This window comes from Prosopis cineraria, unplaced genomic scaffold, assembly GCF_029017545.1.
Source record: "Prosopis cineraria cultivar Desert tree isolate PC_DT_omini unplaced genomic scaffold, ASM2901754v1 PC6, whole genome shotgun sequence".
NCBI classification, from domain to species: Eukaryota; Viridiplantae; Streptophyta; class Magnoliopsida; order Fabales; family Fabaceae; genus Prosopis; species Prosopis cineraria.
In genome coordinates, this window is record NW_026555337.1 from 6,401,314 (window position 1) to 6,423,411 (window position 22,098).

A 22,098-nucleotide genomic window follows, 5' to 3' on the forward strand; every position below is an offset into this window, starting at 1 on the left:
AAAACTAAATTATTTTAAATTCAAATGCAGATTTTAATTCAAGTATAATTATTGATTGATTCAACAACATACTAACTTTTATGTAAAAAATTTTGTGAATCAATATCAAGCGTGATCATTATATTAATATGATTTTTTATCTCAATTAGATTAAAAATTTATTTACTAATAAAATATTAATTTTTATATATTTTCAACTAAATTTAATTTTTTTTTCTCAAATCCAAATTGAATTTTAATTTATGTTATATACTCAAAAAAATCAAAAAAAAAAATTTAATTAGTTAGATATGAAACATTATACTCCTTCCATCCAAAAATATAAGGTATTTTTAATCGAATCTCACCCCAATAAAGTAATTACCTACTTTTCAACTAACCTTATTTTTTCATATTTACCCCTATTAAATACCCTATAATAATTATAAAATCATTATTAATAGGAACATTTTTAAAAAAAGATAATAATTATACCTCGAAAGACTTAAAATGTTTTATATTTTTTTAACATTTAATTCTTTAAAAAATACCTTATATTTTTTAACAGGGGGAGTATGTCCTTTAAAAACACTCTTTTAATTTATATCTTTAAAAATTAAAAATATTATACTGGAGCAACCCAAGAATCAACAACCATTCTTGATTCCTGAATCATATAATAGTAGGAAAACCACTCTAAAGCATAGAATCATAGAAAAATCATCAAATCTAATCCTACTTTTAGTTTTATATAAATATTATGATTAGATAAGATAAATAAATTGCATAATCTAAAAATAACTAAATAATAGGCACTTTTTATTATTTTTGCAAACATAAAATAATGTTTGTTTCAACTTTTTTTAAAATAAGCTTTAAAAAAATTATATCAAGTTTGTTTCAACTTATGTTTGTTTTTTATTTGGTTGAATTTTACGATATCTATTTAAACTTTAAAAAATTATCAAAATTAAAAAGAAGTAAATTTCTAATTATTTTAGTCCCCCGTTAGTTTGAAATTTTTTCTTGAAAATTGTTTACTTATTAAAACATCTATTATATGAGATTTTATTATGTTTATTTAAACTTTTAAATAATATATTTAAAGTTCAAAACCTGATATTACATGGTGTTCAACCACGAGTTCATAACAAAATTTTCAAATAAATAAATTTAAATTTAGTTGGAGGCAGATAAAATAATATATTATATTTAAAAAATATACAAATTATAACTACTCCTTTAGTGTTTATGTATAAATGAAAAAAATTTCAGTTGGAATTTAACCATAAAGTAGGATTCAAATGTAACTCCCAAAATACAAAATCACAGAAAATGTATCTTGAAACACAGAATTGCATGAAGGAAGCACATACCTAGATTAGTGTTGGAGGAAATTTTGAATATGAATTATCAATATAATAAAATTCAAATTTAAAAAATCCAAACAAAATAACCATTTAAAAACTAGAGTATGAAGATGGTGATTAATATTAATATATGTATAAATTGAATTTCGAGCCATCAATTTACCATTTTAGATACCAAAGTTTGACTCTCCATATCTTTATTTGTTGCAACCTATTACCGAAACATCTCATAAAAGATTTCTAAATAATTATGGAAATTTGATCACTTTATAAAAAAGGAACACAAGCAATAAGTTAGTTAATAATATATATAAATGAAACCGGCATTAATTTTATGCAATATTATAGTCACAAAGACTTACTTGATATCATAAAATATCAATTCAATACCATTTAATTTGTTTGATAAGTTTAGAGAAAGCATTCTTTATGAATGAAATTGTGATTTGTCACTCTCAACTGGACAAGTTGATGGCATGATCAACGTGAAACCCATATGCTAGCAATAATGCTATAGTGGAATGAAATGTTAAAATAGATATGATTGTAAACAAATGAAAGACAAAGTAAACATTAACAATGAAAATATATGAGGGCCACTGAAATATAATTATTATACACTATTTGCACAATAATCTCGTGAATGATAATTAAATTAATCAAAGCTGGAAGCATAGAATGAGCTATAGTCAAGCATATTTATTTATAATTGATATTGTATATGTGTTGGAAGGAAATTTAAATTAACAATCTAATCTAATAGCCAAATTTTAAAATTTAAACTAATCTAAATTAAAATTTGGAATTTAAATTAATCCTACTTATTTAATTTGAATTTTGAAATTTAAATTAATTCTTTTTATTTAAACAAATTGAAATCATCTAATTTAAAATTTAAAACCCATGATTTCATTTTTCAAAATTATGAGGATAGATCTAAATAATCAAACGCATATATATTTAGTAAATACAAAGATATTAATTTAAATTTGAATTTCAATATACATGTGTGTGTATTCTTGATCATATAAACCGAGATTTCTGACATATCATTAGGATGAATGAAAACTTTAAATAGATAGATACTAATTTAAATTTAAATATAATTAAATTTAAATTTTAAATAGGTTAAAGTAATTTTTATGTATATCTAAAAATTAATAGTTCATCCTACATCTAATTCCAAACGTAAATAATATATTTTATATATATTAAAAAATAATAAACTATCCCAAACATAATTCTAATCTTAACTTTAGAGCATATAATCGTAGGAAAGGCATCTCAAAGTATAGAATTTCAGTAAACCTAAAAATTTATAATCTTTAATTTTATTTTTATATATATAATGATTGGTATTAATAAAAGTTTAATATTTTACGTTTTACAAATTAATATATATTATTTGAGGGTTGAATCTGATTTGGATTTGGAGTCCAACGAACTCCTTTTTTCCGCTTTCCTTTATTTCTCAATTAAGTTTCATACATCCATATATATTATTTCTAGGATATGTTTTGTGATATAATTTGACACCAAATTTAGATCACATGAGACACAATTAATCCTACATTGTTAGAATTGAATTTTTTTTAATTTACAAATTTATTGTCGTTTCAGAATTAAATATTTCGTAATTTATAAATTTGCAACTTTTCAAAATTAAATATTTTGTAATTTATTGTTTCATTCTACCTTTTTAAAAATTAAGATTTATTTTATTCATAATCTATTTTATATTTTTAATATACTTTTCTTAAATTATAATTTTATGTTTAATATTTTTTTCAAAAATTTTAAATTACTCACAAAAATATATGTACACAAAAAAATTCATGTCCATTTTATTATTATTATACATTTCAACTGATTTTTAGATCAAATCATTTAAATAAATTTTAGTTTGTCCAACAAATTTTTGAAAAAAAAATATATGTACAAACATAAATTACGTGAAAATAACACTTTTTTTTAACCTTAATTTGCTAACTTCATTTGATTTTAATCTCGGTTGTGGATTTTTTAATCCAATCACACACAGACCATGTTGAATTTTACTTTTTTAAAATTCAATTATGATATCATTTTGTTTAAGAAATACAAAACAAAGATCAGTGGAGATTGTAAGATTATCATATTATTTTGTTTAAAATAAATTAATCAATCATCTGAATCATACCTAAAAACTTAATGGTAATAAGATTTCATTCGGTAAAATGCTGTAATATATCAGATTTCGATTTCCTCTCGTGGCACTCCGTAAGTTTAAACATCACAAGAAATCCAAATCCAAATCCTAATAGAAGGATTTTCAAGCGATAACAGATGCTGGGACAAGCAGCAAATATCATACTTTGTAGGTTGGCAATGAGAGTTCGATTTCTCTTTTACAGCAATGTCTCTCCGTTACTATATATATTTTAGATTTTTTTTTAATATACACTGATTTCTAGAAGTATTCTCAACTAGCCTAAATAAAATGGAATTGAATTCATGAGAGTGATCTTATCTACATACACTAGACTTGAACTTAACATCTCACCTAAAAAACAAGTGTCAAACTACTTGAAGTCATTACTATTAGTTATCCCCTCCAATTTTATTTATAAAATAATAAGAAAAGATTTATCAGTTAAATCATCAAATTTTTATTATATATTTTTCCGTTTACCTTCTATTAAGAGTTGGCAAGAGAAAATATGTGATTAAAATATGCGTATTTAATATGAACAGAGTTAAAAAAATTATTCAATTAAAATTTTTCTCAGTTCAAATAAAATATATTTAAAATGATTTATATATAGAATCAAAATATATTTTTTAAGTCATTACAAGTCAAATCAGCGTCAAAGCAATTAAGACACTAGTACAAGATTTAATGATCAGACTATGTTCTAACCATAATCAAACAAGCTGTAATTTTGTATATGTAATTTCTCCCATGGTATGAAAGGAGAAGCAAATTTCATTTCGCCATTTTGTAACCTACAAATGATATCTTCCGTCGTACAAAATCTCATGCACAGTTGATGACTACTCAAAACTATTCCTGCATTGCTAAGCATGTCAATGTGACCAAATGAACCTGCATACTCTTGTGGGGTTAGTACCCGTTATTTATGCTTCTTTTAGTCGCTGTACTCTGAGGATGAAGAGTTCAACCCACCATCTGAATCCAAGTTTTGCTCTGCATCGTCCCCGTTCACTCCTATATCTGAATCCCCGTTTATGAAGTCTTCAACATGAACCTGCTCATCATCCTCGTCGTCATCAATATCCTCTTCTTCCTCATCATCTATGTCAAAACCAATCCCTTCTATTAAATCGTCAGACTTCCCACTATATCCACCAACCCCATCTCCATCTTCATCATCTAAATCAAAATTAATATCTTCTATATTCCCAGACTTCCCACTAAATCCGCCCCCATCGTAGCCATTATCATTATTATCCACTAGATAATCATTATCGTCACCTGTCACATTATATTTATTTTCCTCATAATCTGATCTCCCGGAACTGCTTGCAGCATTTTCGGGAATCTCCATTTGACATCCAAAAGTTTCAGCTTCATTGCTTCCCTCCCTGACAAAAATACCGGCAGATTCCCCTTGGGGAGCATTCCTCTCAACAGTAACCTCTTGCTCTTTAGCTGCTGGTTTCTGCCTGCTGCTTCTGATGCTTTGACGAGCACGGCGATTGCCTCCACGACCTCGTGATTTACCTTTCCATCTTAGTCCCTGTCCAAGTCTCCTGCGGCTAGTGGCAGTAGCTTTTTTTTTACATTCAGATCTTGAATTTATGACCCTTCCTTGCGATCTCCCTCCATGAGTGCGATCACGGTCCTGTCCACAGTACCTTTGTCCTCGACTGTAGCTAGCAAATCCAGCACCAAGATCGACCAAGCTATGCCCAGCCAGATGAGAAGTCTCAGCTGTACAAGCACCTATGGCATTCTTGGCAGAAACATGTTTCGGAGGAAACTTCTGAAAAGCAAGAAGTTGTAAGAATAATTTTCAAACAAGAACACTCCTTTTAAAACAAGGACACAATGCCACAAACGAGTAGCCAGATTAAGAGACTTCACGTGACCAGAACAAAGTTTACATTTACATATAATTATTACTTAAGATATTAATACGATGATGATACAAAACTTTTAAAAGAAGGATATTAATAAAACCAATCATGCGGATAAAAAATTCAAGCTTTTGGTCAGTGGTTCTTGATGTGATATCAGACTTTCAATGACTAATTCCCCATCCTTTAAAATCCAAAAGGTTAGTGGTAGGTGCTCACGATAGTAAAATAGAATAAGAGAAATAAATCTATTAGGAGGGTATGAAACAAAAATCTCGTTCTATACTCCTCTTAATAGCCACGCTTAGGAGAATCTCCAAAGGGTTTGAAAGGCTGTTTCATTAATTTTGATATGCTAGCTTTTAAGTTGCTAGTCATATTTATAAACTGAATACAATAAAATATTAAATAAAATCTAGATAACAGGATAACTAAATAGATTCTCCTAAAATCCAAAATACTAAAAAATCCAAATATCTAAAATGCTGAATCAAATCTAAACAACTAAATAAAATCTAGGAAAATCTGAATAAAAACTAAATAGAGGAAAATACCAAATAAAATACTAAATAAAAGACTGAATCAAATAATCTATCTTAATTATCCTATTTTATCTTTTGATGCTTCCTTCTTGAATAAGTCTTTATGGGCACGTTATCTGGAATCTTATCATTACCCCGCCCTTGAAAACTCAACTTGTCCTCAAGTTGAAAAGAGGGGAATTGAACACACAGGAGGTCGTAGTCCTCCCAACTTGCTTCCTCCATAGGTCGCCCATGCCATTCCACCAATAGCTCCAGCGAATGATGACGTGTCCAACGATGATCTAAGACTTGATGGGGCCTCACATGTAACTCAAAATCAGCTGATAGTGGTAAAGAAGCTGGTGTAGTTGGCGCCTCCATCCCATATGCTGGGCATAAGAGAGATACATGAAAAATAGGATGAATACGAGCATCTGCAGGAAGTTCCAACTCATAGGCCACCTTTCCAATCCTTCGAATAATCTTGTAAGGACCAAAAAAGCAAGGTGATAATTTTTCAAACTTCCTCTTAGTCAGTGATTGCTGGCGAAAGGGCTGTACTCAGTAGCCACACTACATCACCCATGGCATACTCAACTTCTCTCCGACGTTTGTCAGCATAAGCCTTCATCCGATCCTGAACCTTGCGGAAATCATCCTTCAAGAGTTTGAGCATTGCACCTCTAGTTTTTAGTTGATCTTCCAATTCAACGATAGTGGTTTCACCCCTGACATAAGGACACAAGGGCAGAGGATCTCTTCCATATACTAGCTTAAAAGGAGACTGTTTGGTTTATGTATGATGACCTGTGTTATAGGAATATTCAGCCCAGCAAAGAAACTTGTGCCATGACTTAGGTTGCTCATGTGCAAAACATCGAAGATAGGCTTCAAGACAGCAGTTGACCACCTCTGTCTGACCATCAGTTTGGGGATGGTAGGCAATACTCATTTTTAATTTGGTTTGGCTTAATCTGAATAATTCTTGCCAAAAAGAGCTCATGAAGATAGGGTCCCTATTAGATACTATTGAGCGAGACACCCCATGTAACTTGACAATTTCCTCACAAAAGATGGTGGCCACTTTTTTGGCGGTATATAGATGTGCAAGAGCAAGGAAATGGGCATACTTACTTAAACGATCAACTACTACCAAGATGACCTCAAAACCTCCTGACTTAGGGAGACTAGTGATAAAATCCAATGAGATATCCTCCCAAATTTGAGAGGGTACAGGTAAGGGTTGCAAAAGTCTTGCTGGTGCCAAAGTTTGATACTTATTTTGCTGACAAGTGACACATTGCCTCACATATGTCTTTACATCGGCTTTCATAGTAGGCCAATAAAAGTTCTCTGATAGTCGCTTGAATGTTTTAAGAAAACCACCGTGTCCCCTAACTGCAGTCGAGTGGGCTTCTGCTAGTAACTTCAGTCGTAGTTGGGGTGAGTAGGGAATGACTACTTTGTGGTCATAAAAGAGTTTTTGATCAACCAAATGAAATCCAGGTCGAGACGACGGATCTTTCTGTATGTCCTGCATTATTTCCTTAGTGAAGGGATCTAATGCTAATTCAGAGGTGAGGTCATGAAGCTATGTAGCGAAAGGGACTACCAACTGAAAAAAATCTGCATGCTAGGGTCGTCGTGATAATGCATCAGCTCCCTTATTTTCTGCTCTTGCCTTGTGTATAATAGTAAAATTAAATGGTAAAAGCTTGATGATTAACCTTTGTTGGGTGTTGGTGGTGATGCGTTGTTGTAGCAAATATTGCAGACTAGCATGATCTGTTCTGACAAAAAAATGCCTCCTGAGGAGGTAATGGCGCCATTTTTGAACTGCAAGGACTAATGCCAAGAGTTCTCGATCATAAGTGGATTTGAAACGATTAGAGAATGAAAATCCTTTACTGAAGTAAGCAATGGGATGGTTGTTTTGTAGGAGTATAGCTCCAATACCTTCTGTGGACGCATCGCATTCAACTACAAATTCCTCCCCAAAGTTTGGTAACTGTAAGACCGGTGCCGTCATCAATGTAAGTTTAAGGATTAAAAGCTTGCTGAGCTAGTTCAGACCATAAGAAGGCATCTTTCTTAGTCAACTCAGTGAGTGGTCGTGCAATAATCCCAAAATTCTTCACAAAACGTCTGTAATATCCTACAAGGCCTAAAAATCCACGTAACTTCTTTACATTCTTCGGGACAAGCCATTCTCGTACTGCCTCTACTTTTCCAACCTCAACTTCAACCCCTTGGGCAGAAATGTGGTGTCCTAAAAAGGGAACTCTCGGTCGACCAATGAAGCATTTTTTTTAAATTCACAAAATACATTTTCCTGTAAAGTCTGGAATACGGTGTGTAGATGCTTTTGGTGTTGTTGAAGAGATGAACTGTAGATCAAGATGTCATCAAAAAAGACCAGCACAAATTTTCGTAAATAAGGACGAAATAAATTGTTCATGATTGCTTGAAAGGTGGCTGGTGCATTAGTTAAGCCGAAAGGCATGACTGTGAACTCATAGTGCCCGGAGTGAGTTCGAAACGCTGTTTTGTAAATATCATCAGGTGACATCCAAATTTGGTGGTATCCCGATCGTAGATCCAGTTTGGAGAAATAAGTTGCCCCGTGTAACTCATCTAATAACTCATCAATGTTGGGGATTGGGTACTTGTCTGGAACGGTGATACTATTCAATCTTCGGTAATCTACGCAGAAGTGCCATGACTCGTCTTTCTTTGCAACTAGTAAGACTAGGCTGGCAAATGGACTGGAACTGGGTCGAATAAATCCCTTTTGTAGTAACTCTTCGACTTGTTTCTCAATCTCAGTTTTTTGATATTGAGGATATCGATAGGGTCGTAAATTGGGTGGGTTGGCTCCTGGTAGTAGGGTAATGGCATGGGAGTGATTTCAGAATGGTGGCAAATTTATGGGTTCTTCAAAGACGGTAGGAAATGCGGCAAATAAAGGTTCTGGGTTGAAATATTGGGAAGGTTTAGGGTCAGCAGAAGCTTGCATTGAATTAAATTGAGCACCTTTAGCAACATTAGGAACTCCTTGTAACTTATACCTCTTGCCATTCACCTAAAAAATCATGAAGAGTTGATTCCAATTGGCTTGCACTGTATTAAGAGATGCTAGCCACTTAATATCGAGAACTAGATCAGCACCCCCTAAAGTGAAGGGGAAAAAATCTTCTTTAATTGTTAACCCTGTCAATTCTACTTCAATATTTTTGCAGACTCGGTTGCATTGCACAATACTACTATCGCCTGGACCCCAAAAGTAGAAATAGCTTGGGTAGGTAGATAAAGCTCCTGAACCAATGCATCAGAAATAAAATTATGGGTGGATCCACTATCCACAAATAATAACACCTGTCTAGAGCCTAATCTGTCACTTAATTTCATTGCTAAGCCGGAATTATTTCCCAGGATGGCATTTAGTGAAATTTCGGCTCCCTCAGGTTCTGTTTCTTCAAGTGCGACGTCATCAAGGGGAGGAAAAATCTCCTCTCCTTCCTCGGTGATCTCCATTAGAGAGAAGGAACCCCTACATCGATGCCCAGGCCGAAACTGCTCCCCACAGCGAAAGCACAGTCCTTTATCTCTCCTTCTCTGATGTTCGATCTCGCCTGGGGGAAGCTTAGAAGGATGCGTATTTGCTAGAGTGAGGGAGGCCGAGGGTGACGCAGTATGCGTCAGGGTCCTGTATGCGTTCGGGCTCATGTTCGCCGGTGAGAATCCAGTTGACCTCCTCGGTGGTTGATTCGAGTCACGTGCGGTGGCTGAGGACCCATAATAAGGTTGGGTCGGGTTTTGACCCAGATTCAGTTTGGGTCCGTTCGAAGTCATCTTCCCTTCAAATTCCAGAGCAAGGCTGAGCGCACGATATACACTCCTGGGCTTGTGAATTCGAACGTTTGATCGAAGCTCTTCCTTTAGCCCACTGAGAAACACGCCGAGAAGGCAGTGTTCAAGCCAGTTTTTCACTCTGGCGACGCGCCTTGCAAATTCCTATCCATATTCTTGTACAAGCCGTCTTGCTTGATTCTGCACAAATATTCGTCCGGCTTCTAGTATTCAAGTGGTCCGTAGTTCTCCTGCAACGCCTTCACTAACTCATCCCAATATAGTAAGGTGCGTTATGAATTTAACCAAGAGAACAAATCCAAAATATCTCCTTCTAATGACATAGATGCTATATCCACCTTTAATTCTTCTGGGGTATGATAATACTGAAAATATTTTTCAGCTTTAAGAATCCATCCCCGAGGATCACCCCCGCTGAATTTGGGAAAATCAATTTTGGGTTGAGGCAGACGTGACCCCCTCTTGTAATAATCGAATTCTTCTTCACTTTCCTCATCCCAGTTACGGCGTCTGTATCGGCTTTCTGGAGTCCTTCTACTTCTTTGTGTTGCTGATGCTTCTAAGGCTTCTATCTTTTCTTGTAATATGTCGAGTTTCTCTAATTTGGAGGAGATAAGAGCCAGATCGTGTGCAAGCAAGTTAGGATTTTCTGAGGCGATGTTGGATGGGTTATCGGTAGGGTTGGTCTCTTGACCAGCACGTGTAGTGACCATGGCTCTGATGCCAAATTGGTAGGTGCTCACGATAGTAAAATAGGATAAGAGAAATAAATCTATTAGGAGGGTATGAAACAAGAATCTCGTTCTATACTCCTCTTAATAGCCACGCTTAGGAGAATCTCCAAAGGGTTTGAAAGACTGTTTCATTAATTCTGATATGCTAGCTTCTAAGTTGCTAGTCATATTTATAAAGCTGAATACAATAAAATATTAAATAAAATCTAGATAACTGGATAACTAGATAGATTCTCCTAAAATCTAAAATACTAAAAAATCCAAATATCTAAAATGCTGAATCAAATCTAAACAACTAAATAAAATCTAGAAAAATCTGAATAAAAACTAAATAGAGGAAAATACCAAATAAAATACTAAATAAAAGACTGAATCAAATAATCTATCTTAATTATCCTATTTTATCTTTTGATGCTTCTTTCTTGAATAAGTCTTTATAGACACGTTATCTGGAATCTTATCAGTTAGCTGTACTCTGAGCATGAAGAGAGATTCAGCAAAGGTTAGCTGTTTCTGCAAGGAGCGCAAATTACGCCATATTTCAAAAAGTTGCCTCTGTTATCTCGTCTCTCTCTCTTTTCTTTGTTTTATGAATTATTTACCTGATTCTAGCATGTTTCCTTTAATATCTACACTCATCCCTGTTTTTAACTCAAGTCAAAGAAGGAAACCGACCATAATATTCTCATTTGTCTTGTCCTTTTCAGACTCCAGCTTCTGCTCTAAGGAATAAAACAGGGAGATGTCAAGTTCCATGAGCCTTAATGCCACAGCAGCAGTTGTATGAGGCACCCAGGGCAGTACAGGAATCCTTTCAGCTCCCACGGAATCACTCTGAAATCCAGAAGAAAAAATAGAACCCAACAGCTCACCGGTAGTCTTGAAGTTTGAAACCAAGTAATCCCTCTTGATAGCACTCTCCAGTATAGTCAATATCTGACAACGATACAATGTTTTAAACAAAAGCAAGCATATAAATAAATAAGGAAAAATCTTAATAAAATTCACATTCCACACATTCCATGTATCATGAGTAAATTATTTAGTAAGAAGTACATATAATGTATTTTAAAAAAAACGGACGGAAAAAGATGATAAACGAGAAATCACACATTGCAATCACCAAAAAACCTGAACATGTTTATATAGCATCCTAAGGCAAAAGATAATTTGGGTCCTTAGCGGAGAAATTATTTTTCTACAACAATTGGGCCTAACCGAGTAGTGTGAAAATCAGCTCTGTTGACTGTATTCTATCATCGTAAGGTTGTTTAGAAACAACCAAGAAGATAAAAAGAGTGAAAGGACACAGTTTAAATAACGTCTAAAATCCATCCAATAAGATTGCAACAACAAATACTTCATGTTAAGTTTATTATCACAATCCTGTTGACATCACGTGTCTACGTTCCTCATTTTTTGTATCTTCTAGATATGTTTACCCACTACAGGAAATTGAGAATCGATTGTCCCGTTGTATCTTCTAGATATGTTACCCACTGCAGAAAATGCAGCATCAATTGTCATCTGAGGGACAAGGAACATCACAGATGTGCATTGTCAAGATGATAACAAACAACAAAAGGTATTAATGCCTTGACATTCCAAATCACGCTTTATCAAATAAAGACAAACAACCACCTCAAGAAGTTCTTCAGAGGAAGATGAAGCATGCAGCTTTATACCCCAAGACTTCCGATAGTTGTCTGTCCAAATAGGTTTAAGTGCTTCTCGAGGAATGGAAACCTGCCAAACCATAGTTATAAGTTCGATTTCACCAGAAAAACAAAATGAACAGACACCTTATTTATATATTCAAAGTACAGCTGCATCAAAAGTAGTCTACAGAATATACTCAATCAAAATGATAAAGCTGGTCACCTCAACTATTGACAACAGCACTTTAAGCAATCTCAGTCTCAATGGATAAGAGGGGGACACATTAATTACATAATCATCAGTAATCTTCAATTTTCCTTCATATTGAGCCATATGTTCAGAAGAGCTTAAGTTGCTCTTACAAATACGAAGGGTTCTATAGCAGGAAGGAGATGGAATTTCTTCAGATAAATGGATCTCATGGCAGAAATCACACATGCCCAGAAATTGACTGCACCTTCTCTTCCCAGCCCTCAACGCACATAATACTGAGGAATTTATGCCTTCCTTAAGCATCCATTTTTCAAAGTCCTGGTATCTCCTCAAAGCATCTTGGTTATCAGAATCATTCCTTCCAAGCTGAACCACAAAAGATGTTGATGTCTCTGACAAATCTAAATTAGTACTGCACATGGAAGCACAGCAATCATGCTCAGCAGTCATTTGAAAAGATTTATTAACAGTGTCCCCCTCTTGCCTCCTCAAGTTATTCCTTTTAACAGATTCCTTGAAAGACCTTTCAATACGTCGCAACATCATGTGCAAATGAGATTCCCTAATCCCACGTACATCCAATGATGCCAAGAGAGCATCAAAACCCTGAGAGTAAAACGAACTCAATAAAAATTCAATACAAAACAGACTGATTAAAAAGAGACTATAAAAAATATACATTAATTGCTATATTACTCAAACAGAGGAAATGCAAATATTGACAACACTTCAATCATATAATGATCATCAAGGAAAAGCTCAGCTACAAAAGAAAAACCTCTTCAGAATCAATTAGCCTCCAACAACCATCGTGCATTTCCACAAAAATCCTACCACAGCCTGGATCATTTTGAGAAGCACATGTAATGAACTGCCAGTATCGATTACGTCTCCGATCCAAACCAAGTGGCAATGACCTATAAATATAAGTTTCTTCAGCCAATTGACCAATGCATGACTTGAAATTGGGTCTTGACATTTCAGCACCAGGTCCAAATTGTTGGCAAGAATAATTATAAGGGACAGCAGAGTCTTGCATTTTTATGTTCACTTCTGGTAGAACACTCTGAAGATGGGTCTGATTATCATTTAACTGTACTTGCTGGGTGGGGGGAGTTGGTAGTGTCTTGTCATTCCTGTCATCGACACCAAGCAAAGGGCCCTGTTTACCCTCCATGGATGACATTGAAGGAGTTGGTTCATTCTTATTGGCCACACAACGGGCAGACTGCATCTTGAAAAGGTAGTTCTCTTTGATTCGGTGTCTATCAAGCTGCACCTCTGCCCACATCTGCTTCTTTAAAGCAATTGCTGCTTCTAGACGCTCCTGAAACATTTGTCACTAGGGTAAAAAAGTTGAAACTTCTACAGACACGCTGCTGGAAAGTGATAGAAATAAACAATACCTCAAGAACAACACGGATTGAATTTCCTTCAATTGCCACACCAATCAGAGCAACAAGGGCATTAAGTCGCTCTTCAACACTAAGATCTGAGTATTCTCCTTCGATAAGCCCCTCAACCCATGGTTCACCTCGATTACTTTCATCAATACTGGCGGTGTCTTCTAAATCAGGTTTACTTGCAACATTGCCACTACCATCAGGAGTCCACAAAATTTCACCACTGCCTTCTCTATTCTTAACTACAGTGTTCAAACTGCATTCCACTAAATCAGAAGCCTCCTTGTTGTTTGTTTCAGTACCTAAATCATAAACCCCAGGATCTTCTGCCATGTCAATTTCTGAATCATCATCCCTTTCACCATCATCTGGTTCTTCTGCATCAACAAGTCCATTTTTGAATATCCTGATTCTTTCCCTGGCAGCTGAGAGGATTGCATCACCATCGGCTGGATCCTTTCTATATGCAGGACGTACACAATATGTTGAAGGAGCAGTCCTTTCAAAAAGCTTTGTGTCCCTGGACAAAGCAGCAGCTATAGAAGCCTCAGGAGTTTTGCTTGTTGTAAGATCACGAAGTCCAGATTTCTAGGAATGACAAATAGAAAAGAACTTGGTAAGTTTATTTACGCACAAAACAATGGATACAATATCCAGTAGGCACAGTTTTACCTGAATCTTGCCTGCAGTTTCCAATATGGTAAGGCCCTTACTTCCTTCAAGAGATAGGACATGAAATGCTGCAAACTTAACAGTTCCAGGTGTCAAGCGATGCCTAGATCTTCGTTGGTTAGATAATCCCTTCTCTTGCATGATAGCAACAGCATTTTCAACTGCAGCCCCACTTCGTAGATTGGAAATAACATCTTCACCGTCAATACCCTGCACTTCAACCCAGAGAAAAATGATAAACAAGAAAAAAATTATATCCAAGTCATCATATGGGGTTCACAAACATAAATAGAATGCATATCAGCACATGCTCTGCATTTCATCACTAGTTTGAAATTCTATTAACCAATAGTAATCGCTACCCTCTCTTCCAAATCCCTAATTTGAATATATACATATATATATTATGTGAGTGTATCCTGTGTTTCTCTACTTATTTTAGTGCTTTATTTTATGTATATTCTATTTACATTAAACAAAATAAATATCATGCATTGAAGACTTTATTTAAAATTTCCCATGAGATCAAACAAATGACAATCAAACTATTTTCAGAAGTTCTTATTGATCAGAGAGTGTTTACAAACTTTAAAAAACAAACAAACAAACAACAGTAATTCATAGCTAACGAGTATTAGATAAAATGACTTTTGCAAATGAAAAATAAATTATATTTCACACAAAACAATCAGTTTGTAAATTAGAACTCAAAGAAAGCAATAAAAACTTAATGGATAGTTTTGTGAATAAAAATGTCTAACTTTTCTCTTTTGTTCTTTGCTATAGTAGGACCCATTCCTGTATCATTCAGGCTAATATAGTTGCGATTAAAATTCTACACAAAAAATGAAAAGAAACGCAAAATTATAACCCAAATGTTGATGGATAGTTTTCTACATCCCCCTCAACAGAATCTTTAAAAATGAATAACTAAACCCTAGCTTTAAACGAGAACACATATTAGCTTTAAAAATGAGTAGCTAAATACTAAATTGCTAATTGAAAGAAAATTGTCGTCTTGTAAGAAAATTTGAAATAAAATGAATAACGAGAACACATGTTGCAAATTCAGAAAAAAAATAGCAACACTAAGGTACAATTGACATTACAGTAGGTAACTCTTAACTTTGATAAAAGAACTTCAACTGAAAGCATTAGTGATGAATAGAGGAAAAACAATTCACCTGATTGTTATCACAAGGGTACACCTGCTCATTGATTCTTCTACTCAATCGTGGCCCAAATCCAGCTGATAAAGCAAATTGTCGCATAATTTCTGGCCATGTCAAGGGATTTAAGAGTCGCTGCCAACTTCTTATATCAAACCCCCAAAAATATGCCTGACAATACCAAATAGGGTAATAGAAGTTGTTATTTTTTTATCAAGTAGGAAGAAGAATGCATTTGCCGAAACAAAAACGAGAAAACACACCCCTTCAACTACTTGCGGATGACCCCCACAAGGGTTGACAGCACTGTTATGATTAGCTCCTACCCCAGTAGTTCTTGCAACATCTTCAATATCTTTTATGATACATCTCAAAAGAGCAATATGAATCTCACCTAACAACCTAGGATCCTAAACCATTAAAAAAGAAGACATGCATCAATCAACACAAGGTGAAAACGCTTTAGCATACACAGGACCTTATAGAGACATTGGCCAAGGAGAATAGCCAAATATACATACATGGTCATGGAAAGCTTGTAAAAATTCATCCAAGGTGAATGGCCAAATCCCAAGAACATCAGCAAAGGAGATCAAAAACCTCCAAACCTGAAAAATAAAGAATTTCCAATATTATTGAGAAAAAATTGGAAAAGCAATGATTGTTGAAATACGTACAATGAAAAAACAATACTATGCATTAAACAATGTGATAAACCTTCGTTACTTAAGAACACACAACCAAAGCAATGTTCTATATGCAAAACAATTCTATATGGTTACAAATTCAATCCCAAGTATGATATATCTATGTGTGTATATATATATATCCGTTGATTAACAATATATTTTGCTAAACTGAAAAGACAAGTAGAAATGTAAACTAAAGTATATAATATTCTCTTTTACAATAGACTTAACCTAAAATCCAGAAAAACCAGAAACAAAGGGAATAGTCTTACCATCAAAAGGTTTCCTATGTTGTCCTCAGAATCCAACCAAGGCTGAATTGAGAAAGGTCTTTTCAGCAGTACAGCCTTAGGTGGAAATGATGTCCGCCCATCTGAAAAACAAATATCAGCCATTGCTTCCACGTACATTCATTATTTCAACCACATAAATTAAACCTAAGCAACAAGTGAAAAACAACAAATTTAAGCAAAGAATACAAGTTTAGACATGGACAATAACCTAACCAACCAATTTATTGGTCCGCCAAAAGGTAAGACCATGCAAAAGAGTATAATTATTTGTCACTGGGAATTTCATAAATTTGAAGCAAAAGTTTCAAAATTTCCCCAAATATTGTAAAAAAAAAAATGTAGTACATACTAAATTGCTGGCATCTCAAGCAATCATTTTACTCACCCTTAAATAATTCAAGATTTTCTAAAGTCTCACAGTCAAGAGACAAAATTGAAGAAAGTCCCTTTTCTGATGCAGCTAGCTCCATCAATTCCAGTCGCTCATCTTCAATAAGTTCAATTGATTCTTTGCCCATTCTGCGAGCAATAGCTCTCTCATTGGCTGCTTTGATCCTTGCTGCCTCTTTCTCTTTGCGTAATTCTTCCTTCTGTTTCCTTTTCTCAGCCTGCAAGAGCTGATAAACATAAGCATCACTTATTTTGAAATACCAGATCACTGCAAACCAGCTTAATTCCTTGCATACTCTGATTGACTCTTTCTGCAAAATCTTCTCCCTCCGTTCTAGTTCACGCCTCTGTTCTCTTTGGTATCTCTCCTCTTCCCTCCGTCTTTCACGCAATAGCCTTTCCTCTTCCTTCTGCCTTTCACGTTCATGCCTCTCCATCTCCTTCCTTGCTTGCTCTTCTCTCTAAATGTATGACAAGACAACATTATTACTCATGGAGCAAAATGTTAAAGGGAAAAAATAGAAGACTGATCCAGACCTTTCGCCTTAAAATATCCTGCTTTTCAAGCTCTTTTCTGATTCTCTTCTCTTGTGCCTCAAGCTCCCGCTGCATTCTAGCCTCTTCATTCTGGAAGTAAAAATTAAAGGCACTTGAGCTACAAGTCTATGGAGATAAATCATGCAGCAAAAGAGTCTTCAGATACCTTCCGCTTCCTTTGAAACCGTGAATTTTGCTCCTCATGGATAACCTTCTGGTCAGATGGTGTTGACATGCTGTCAATCTGAGTTGCTGGGTAAGCTCCAATATAAGAGTCAACAGGCACATCAACAAACATATTCCTCCGTGGAAGATTATCATTCTGTCCAGAAGCAGAAGGTAAAAGATGATTCTGCCTGCCTTGCTGAGACAAAAGATTTAACCCTGGCATTAGATTTTGATATCCATAACCATAGGAAGCAACTTCATTCTTATTAAGTAGACTTCGGCCACTAGAAAATAAAGTCCTTGAATGTGGAATTCCATCAAGAGAACCATAGTGGTTAGCAGAGGCGACTCTCTCATAATCATATGTCTCATTTCTAACAGTTGGCTGCTCTGGAATAAATTTATATTCATGGAGAGTCCTTGAACCGCCCTGGAAATCAAATTCATTAGCCAAGAAATACAAACACATACTCCCTCCATCAAAAAATGTAAGGCATTTTTAAACAAATCCCACTCCCCAATAGAATAGTTACTTATCTTTAAACTAACTCTATCTTTCCATATTTACCCCTATTTAATAAAGTGTTTCACCCTAAAAAAATATAAAGTAATCTATTCAATAGAGGCACTTTTGAAAAGAAAAAAGAGTAACGATTACACCTTAAAAGATTCAAAATATCTTACATTTTTTAACATCCAACTCCTTAAAAAATGCCTCATATTTTTGAATGGAGGGGTATTTGTCTCACCAAAAGTACATAACAAGAAGCAAGGAAATAACACAAAGGAAATGATAAAATTATACCAACTTCTTATTATAATAATAATGGAAAAACAAATTTTGGAGAAGTGTTTTACTAAAAATGATACTCCAAGATCGCGGTACCATGGAAGGGGAGAAGGAAGACACAACCTACTAACCTTGTCCAATCGTTCATAAATTTTTGCCTCAAAAGGCCTAGTAGATTGCCAATGCTTTCCCATTGCAGTTGGACCTGGGTTGATAAGAAATTTGAAGAGTTCAAATGCATTAGGCCTTACAACATGAGGAGGTACCAATTGAAACAGGTCAAATAGACTTCTCCAGTCCCCAACCCACTTGTAAGAGCACAGCAGTGATTATTTGCCAGTGTTTCAGTGTCAAAACACTGCAAGTGATAGCACTCTATCCTTTACAATAAAAAGGTCAAGTCACAGTCCTCTATAAAAGAAAAGGCTTTAACAGATTATAAATATCATCTTATGCAAATTAACTAGTAACAAACAGGCCAGTGGATGTAGAATAACATTTTGTTTACACAATAATCAGCTTATTTGAGATCAAAAGAAAATATCTTATTGATAGCCTATATGGATAAGCACACACCAAATAAATGCTAATAAGCAACAAATACAAAAATAAGTTCATGCATCAGGGAAATGATATAAACCAATTTGAAATAAAATATTGTTTTATATGCTGATTCATGACCTTCAACTTACAATGAGAGGAAAATTAGCCATATCTATTGTTTAAACATTACTCAACATTTTGTACAATATTACACATTATCCAACTTCATAGCACACACAATGAACCATTCTATGTCTTGCGCTACAGGGGACGAAATTGGTGTACCATTGCTTCTCGGCTAAACCAACTTCAAGCACTCAATCTCTCATTTTTTACTCAAAAGAAAATGCCCCGTGCTATAAAATGATTGGATTTTTCTTTCCTTTTTCTCAGTGAATTAAAACTTAAAAAAGAAAATAAATAGTTCTAGTTTCAAGTCATGTCAGAGCACAACTGGTGGAAGTCTACATGAATCAAAATGAAGACGCTTTGTATCAGCACAGCTCAACAATCAATCCCAGCAATTTACGAATTAGGTCAGCTATTGGTCCTTCAAATTTTCAGCTTCTTCTGCTGACAGAAATTCATCACAAGAAAGAGGTGCAAGGGTTTACATGCATAAGTAGAAAGGCCAAGAAAAAGGGATACCTAGGCAGGAGCCAAAAACACAGAAAGCCTACGCAATTGCTGATAGTAGACAGAATAATTGAGCCTTATCAGAATTCAAACACCTCACCTCTCCCACTTTGATAAGTAAGAAAAAAACGGGGGTTCTCTTTAGAATGATTAAACAGGTTCGGATTGATAACCTAATCTTTTCCCACCAAAATTCCGTTGTCAATGGATATACTGCCCAACTACGCCAGAGGCAGATGCTAGTTACTACAAATCACACTTGATAACTGAATAAAATATTAACATCTCCTCTCCTCTCCGAAGCCAAGTCTAAAAGGATGAAGATTTGTGGTAGAATTACAGAGTGAGAAATAAATGAAAGTCCCTTCCCTTGTTGAGTCATCCAAACATTCCACGTAGGTCTTATGAATGTTACTTGCAATTCTTAAATGGAGAGCATTACTAAAAAAGACTTTACCTATTGGTGCACCAAACGCACCGGGTGGCAACGGATCAAATTCCATCCCCAAAATTGGCCCGTCGTCTCTAAATGGTCCTCCTAACTGTGCTTCCACAAATGCAATAGCTTTCAGCTTAGCTTTGGACTGATGTGGTTCATAGTAACCCATTGCTAGCAATCCCCCTCCAATACTAGGAAATGCCATACCAGGTCGAGGGACAACTCGCTGTGAATCCATATGACTGAATGGCATCGACCCAGAAATGGAATCACGCGAATGCCCGCCATCACCCATTACCTTCCGCTCAAAACCATCTGCCTCCGGAGTCACCGCTACAGCTGGCGATTCATTTCCCGGCCTCTTCGCTGCCGGTGCCTTTCTGTCTTTCAACCTACGGTGACAAAACCACATTTGCAGTTGACGATCCGAAAGACCCAATTTCGCCGATAGCTCTGCTCGCAATGACTCGGATGGATTCGGTTCCGCTGAATCAAATTGCACGACCAAGACAAGACAAAACGCACTTCAGCACAATTTCACACCATATACGAGGAAAAAGAACCACAAAAATTAAAAAAAAAAAATATTGAAAGAATCACTAACTAGCATAAGTTTTCTCCAGAATCTCCAACTGGGAAGCAGTCTTCATTTTGCGCTTTGTCTTAGTCTCTCCCACAGGTGGCTTCTTCTCTTCTTCTGAACAAGCCTCCATTGCTAAGGATCGAACTCACGCTCGCACAGAAGTCCCAACTAATTAAACCCTATGGAACAATTAACCTGACATAACAAATTGCTCCTAAGGACAAAGAAAAAATCGCAGTTTCCCGAAACCACGCCAAGCGAACGCAATCGCCCAACGAATTGAGACCCCTAAGACTTTCGGAAACAACCCAGAAACCAAACAAACCCATAAAATTGCAAAAATGGAGAAGAACTGACAATCCTTTTACCCCATCCGAAACACGAAACCGTCCATCTGGGTTTGACGGGCAAGTTGGGGGTATAAATTCAGACTTTCTCTCTCTAGCATACCGGGAGCCTCTTTCTATGGGAATCGAAGAAGTTTTCCGAGGGTGTGATTGAGATGTGCGGTTAGATTTTGGGAATAACAAACAATAATAATTAATGCTACAACAGTATAGATTACGGAGAAAAAGAAGAATGCAACAATAATAAAAATAGGAAGGGCATTTTGATCTTCGATGAAAAGAGGAACTAAGAACAAACGAACGAACAGTCATGCCCTCCCCAATCGCTGCCATAGTTTTATTCGCTTTTTGCAATTTTTATGTATTAAATCATAATAGTTTCGATAAAATGTTTCAGAGAGATGAAAATATAAAAACTCATAAAGGGAAGAAAAGGAATAATAAATTCATATGTCAGTCAGCTGGCTTTTTCGTTGAAATGAGGTGAACGTAACCGAGTGATTGATTCACGAACGATGGTTAACGTAACCTGGTGGCGAGTTTCGATTTCTCTCTCTAATCCTAACTCCCTCTCCCTCTCTCTGACTTTTTCTTTTTTATGGATCTCTGTTTTCTTGGGTTTTCTTGGAAAAGGGATTTGATAAGGCGGGTTTGAGATTTTCGGTCTTGTTTGGGATTTTCCGTAGCCATTCTTTGATCTAAACCCGCCCCTTCCTTCCGACGGTTTGTGTTCGTTGTGGGACGCTTGCCGTACGATTCGGCTCAGCTCCCACACTTGTGTCCAGCCACACGCACGTTGTCGCGCGTGGAATTCACGCAAATTTGTTACCGTGGTAAAATTGATTGCTGCCGAGTTTGTTTAATATGGATTAACCTAATTGATAATGATAATACTGTAAACTATACTTATTTTCATCGATGTCACTCACTTCAACATTTTGTACGATATATTAAAGTATGACTTTATAAAGCTACCTGCAGTTACATGTGATAAAGGTACGGTGGAGTGA

The 22,098-nt window shown here is 35.3% G+C and overlaps 1 protein-coding gene across 4 annotated transcripts; it reads right to left on the bottom strand.

The window, feature by feature from the left end:
- Positions 1 to 4,130: 4,130 nt before the first annotated feature.
- Positions 4,131 to 21,757, bottom strand: LOC129313496 (homeobox-DDT domain protein RLT2). 4 transcript variants are annotated; one of them, XM_054956677.1, is made up of 18 exons: positions 20,763 to 21,750; positions 20,177 to 20,644; positions 18,672 to 18,745; positions 17,749 to 18,180; positions 17,583 to 17,672; positions 17,342 to 17,506; positions 17,041 to 17,272; positions 16,635 to 16,735; positions 16,195 to 16,281; positions 15,937 to 16,083; positions 15,689 to 15,844; positions 14,505 to 14,714; positions 13,836 to 14,420; positions 13,208 to 13,756; positions 12,439 to 13,035; positions 12,199 to 12,303; positions 11,233 to 11,493; positions 4,131 to 5,335 (listed from the first exon to the last, which is right to left on the bottom strand). In XM_054956677.1, the coding sequence occupies exons 1-18, from the start codon at positions 20,869 to 20,871 to the stop codon at positions 4,478 to 4,480; spliced, it is 5,226 nt and encodes a 1,741-aa protein (XP_054812652.1). In that variant the 5' UTR covers positions 20,872 to 21,750; the 3' UTR covers positions 4,131 to 4,477. The 4 variants fall into 4 exon arrangements, with proteins under 4 accessions (XP_054812652.1, XP_054812654.1, XP_054812653.1 ...); XM_054956679.1 differs by having other exon boundaries at positions 17,749 to 17,946; positions 20,763 to 21,749; XM_054956678.1 differs by having other exon boundaries at positions 17,041 to 17,263; positions 20,763 to 21,749.
- Between the last annotated feature and the right edge of the window lie 341 nt (positions 21,758 to 22,098).